This window comes from Hippoglossus stenolepis, chromosome 14, assembly GCF_022539355.2.
Source record: "Hippoglossus stenolepis isolate QCI-W04-F060 chromosome 14, HSTE1.2, whole genome shotgun sequence".
Taxonomy (NCBI): domain Eukaryota; kingdom Metazoa; phylum Chordata; class Actinopteri; order Pleuronectiformes; family Pleuronectidae; genus Hippoglossus; species Hippoglossus stenolepis.
In genome coordinates, this window is record NC_061496.1 from 1,144,253 (window position 1) to 1,148,519 (window position 4,267).

A 4,267-nucleotide genomic window follows, 5' to 3' on the forward strand; every position below is an offset into this window, starting at 1 on the left:
GCGGGGGGCATGAAAAATATTCTAGCTCCAAAGTGGGGCATGACAGAAAAGTTTGAGAACCACTGCTTTAGAGGAATGTTTCTTCTTCTCTTGTCGCTCTCCACTCTTTCACTTCACACTAACGAAGTTGTGTCTCATTCTGCAGATGAGTTTGTGTTCGTTCACAAACTGATTCACTGACGAACTACACATCCAGGTTTCCTGCTGATTCAGCTCCGGTTCAGTTTCTTCGACTTCAGCAGCTCTGCCTTTTCTACTTGCAGGAAGTGATTTACAGCAAATGATTCTGAAATCCTGGATGTGTGGAATAAAGTGTAAACCAGCACTTTTTAAAATCAGAACCTAGGATTTAATCTTTGGACACATGAAGTTCTCATATTTAATATTGACAGCAGCAGCTTTTAGAAGTTGTGGTTTTATCATAGATTTCTTTCAGGGAAACACAAGACACAATTAAAGAAGAAGTGTTTAATAGCATTAGTACAGCTGAAATACTCTGTGCATGCAAACCTGTTAATATATTCAGGTTATACTACAAATTAACATTCAATTTAACAAAAACACTTGACAGAGTTCAATTTTCATCACTCAAAACATTAGTAAATTGAATACAGAGTCTGTTCTGTTGTTTAATAAACTTTACAAACAAGCTGTTTTTTAAAGGAGCGAGCAAACATCTCCTCCACATCAGCAACACATGATGACTGCAGCCAGTTTCCACTTAATGTGGTTTTTAAGAATATGTTTCAATGTTGTCTTCCTCTAATAATAATGTATGAATCTTTCATACCTGAAACCTGCTGTTACATCTAAATGCATCACTACTATTAACGTCAATATTACAACCACTCTGAAAACAATTGAAGAGGTATTCTACAGATAGAGAAATTATATTGAAGACTTTTTAATACGTATATATAGATATTAAATGTTAGACTGAAAAACGAACTCGACCACTTTCCCCTGTCAGTCGCTCTGTTGTGATTTGGCTCCGTACAAATACAAGTTGAATTAAAATGTGATCATCAGTGTTCACAACAGCTGAATCTATAAATCTACGTGGATTTACTTTCCCCTGAATTAGATGAATGCAAATAGATTCAGATTGTGTGTGGATGATATTTGGTGGATTTATTCCTGAGACTCTTCCAGCCTGGACAGAAACTTGTCTACTTCTCGGTTCCCCTCTCTGTCTCTGATCTTCTCCAGAGTCTGGATGCTGCTCTCCTGATGGAAGGACTTGATTGGTATCTCCGCCGCCTTCATGTGATACTGGATTGACATCTTAGGCTGCTGTTGAATGAAGTACAGATATTTTGCATAGATGGTGAAGAAGACTTGTTGTTCAGCAGGTTCCAGATCCTCTGCGAGCAGCTGCTTGAAGATCTTCTCAGATTTGGCCTTGTTGTTCTCTGACTTTGCGCAAATACCTGCAAGGTCCATGTTCTTCATGAATGAGGAATGAGGATAAAGAGAAAGCAACTCCTCATGGGCACGGATCCCTTTCTCTATCAGGCTCGGACTTGAGTAACTGTCCTCCTCCCAGATCTTCCATTTGTAGCTGTGTGCGGCACATCTTTTCAGATAACGTTCATCCGGATGTAGCTTCAGAGCCTCTTCTGCCAAAGCAACAGCCTCGTCCATGGAGGTGAAGGTTATGTAAAACCTCAGCAAAGGTTTGATTCCACTGTAGTTGCTGACAGGGTTCCTCAGAACCTTTGTGGCTAACTCACGTGCTCCACATTTGTCTGTTTGTCCTTTCTTAGCGAGTTGCAGGAGGTAAACGGCAGCGAGGTACAGGTTCTCTGGATCCTGTTCCTTGGCTTCTCTCAGTTTCTCCATGATGTCTTCCTCGACCCCTGTTTTGCTGTGTTTGGACATGTTAACTAACCCTAACACGTGGCTGGTCTGCCACTCCACCACACCCGGCTGCAGCCGGATGGCTCTCTGGAAGTAATCAGCTGCCAGAAGCTTCTGTTCTCCGCTGAACTTCATCAGAGTCCAGGCTTTTTCAGCACAGATCTCCGGGTGCAGCTCGTCCTGCGATGGATACTCAGTCATCAGGCCTTCGATCTTTGACAGACAAGCCCGACTCTCTGCTGGTTCTCCCTGATGATGGTGCAGCCAGGCCTGGTTCCCGTAGGTCACCACCAGCCAGGGACCCTCGTCTGCTCCTCTCGTCTGCCTGAAGGCCTCCGCGGCTCTGCTGAAGAAACTCCTGGCTTCTTCAGTGGACCCCAGCTGGAAGTGGACGTACCCCTGCAGGTTGTAAATGTGACCCAGCCACTTGCATCCTTCCTCTGTGCCGATGTCCTGCAGCTTGTCCCTGATTCTCAAAAGTTTGGTCCTGCTGGGGTTCAGCTTCCAGGTGAAGTGGCACTGCAGCGCCCCCAGTCTGTGCTCCAGTGTCATGTCACTCTGAGCAGCACTGATGGAGATTCATTATAAACATTAAAACACATCATCAGTGGGTTGATATCAAACGTTCTGACAAAAGGATTTATTCAACAGTAAAATAACAATGACTCAAGTTCCTGATTTTACTTTAATTATAATTATCTTAACGAATTGTCTTTTATACAGAAGCGTATTGCATTCACTTGAAAAAAAAAAAAAGGCTCTGTTTTTCTGAGATACTTGTAATCTAGTGTTTTGATGAAGCTACATGTTGCACGCACGTTCCGCACAGAGCCCTCGTTCAGCTGCATGTAGCTGCTGCTCTTAGACAGTCTAGTGTTCGGCACGACGTCTCAGCGCCATGACGTACAGCGTCGCTTCAAACCGTCAGACTCTCCTTCTGTAGAAATAACATGAACCACAACAGCCTGATGCAGCGTGTTGTTCTGTTATTCTGTCACAGGCCTCAGGAATCACACCCGGTTCCTTTCCTTCACACTTCAGAACTTCTCTATGGACACAACCCTCCTCCGTTAGAACCCCTTTCAAAACAAGAGTCCCAACCAACACCCTGCTTATCACAGGAACTACACATCAACCTTCCATAATAAAGCCACTAAATAAAATAGCTTACACTAACAAACGAAATATTTGAATTATGGACAAAAATGAAAACTATCCTTTATCTATCTGCAGCATATCCCCGAAAGATGCTCGAGACTTTCAGCTGATGTTTCCAGGTTTATTTGAAACTTCCCTGAACAACAAAGAGCGTGTGGCTCTTCGGAGGGTCGCGAAACATCAAACTTTCCTTTGTGAAGTTACAGATTCATAACAGGAAGTCCGTGTCTATACAGGAACTTCACTTTCAAAATAAAAGCATGTAAAAAAAGCTATGTTTTTCCAACTTTTTTTTTCTTCAAGTGAATGCAATACGCTTCCGTAGTAATCTGGCTTTTGAAAAGTTCTCTATAAATAATAATGATAAATATCAGACCCTGGGCTGATGTCAGTATTAGGGAGTAATACATTTCCAATAGCAAATTATCAATTACAGCCGATGTATACATTTAAAAATGATTCTTAAGATGATGTTATCAAACCATTTTCACAAAGTTTAACCATCAACTTTATTATAAAGAATTATAAATAAAAGGAAAACACAAATGCAACTGAATGTGTAGAACTTTCAAATCTTTTCTGCACCGTTTATCATGTGAAATAAAAGTTTTCATATCAACATATTCACAGACACAGATATGTCTGTGAATGTCAGTGCTGCTTTAATTCACATTATTCTTATTAATAAGGTCAATACACAAGATGATGTGATGAAACAAACACTGTCACTGACTTAAAGGATCATTAATGTTCATGAAGAATCATGAAGACATGAACTCACCTCATCTCGTCTCCTCGGACTCTGCAGCTGTGTGAACATCTGCCTGCGGAGCGCCGTTATATGGAGCTCAGGAGGCGACGCGACGCGAACTGTATGTCTACGTCACGTTCATACGCTCAGCCAGTTTCCTAGGCCCACACCACTAACGTGTGTGTGTGTGTGTGTGTGCGTGCGTGCGTGCGTGCGTGTCTGTGTGCGTGTGTGTGCGTGTGTGTGTGTGTGCGTGCGTGCGTGCTTGCGTGCGTGCGTGCGTGTCTGTGTGCGTGTGTGTGTGTGGGTGTGTGTGTGTGTAACAGAGGAGACAAGTCCTCGAGGAGGCGGAGATGTTGGACCCGCGCATCAGCGCTCTGGAGGAAGACCTGGATGAAGTGGAGACCAGTGACGAGGAAGATGAGGAAGAAGACAAGGTGATAAAAGTTTATTAAAGCAACACAATGTCTCTTTAACTGAGCGACAGCGCCCTCTGCA

General features: G+C 43.0%; 1 protein-coding gene across 1 annotated transcript; it reads right to left on the reverse strand.

Moving 5' to 3' along the window:
• Positions 1-453: 453 nt before the first annotated feature.
• LOC118121373 (interferon-induced protein with tetratricopeptide repeats 1) lies at positions 454-3,956 on the reverse strand. Its single transcript, XM_035177205.2, has 2 exons — positions 3,800-3,956; positions 454-2,428 (listed from the first exon to the last, which is right to left on the reverse strand). The coding sequence occupies exons 1-2, from the start codon at positions 3,802-3,804 to the stop codon at positions 1,132-1,134; spliced, it is 1,302 nt and encodes a 433-aa protein (XP_035033096.2). The 5' UTR covers positions 3,805-3,956; the 3' UTR covers positions 454-1,131.
• Positions 3,957-4,267: the final 311 nt, after the last annotated feature.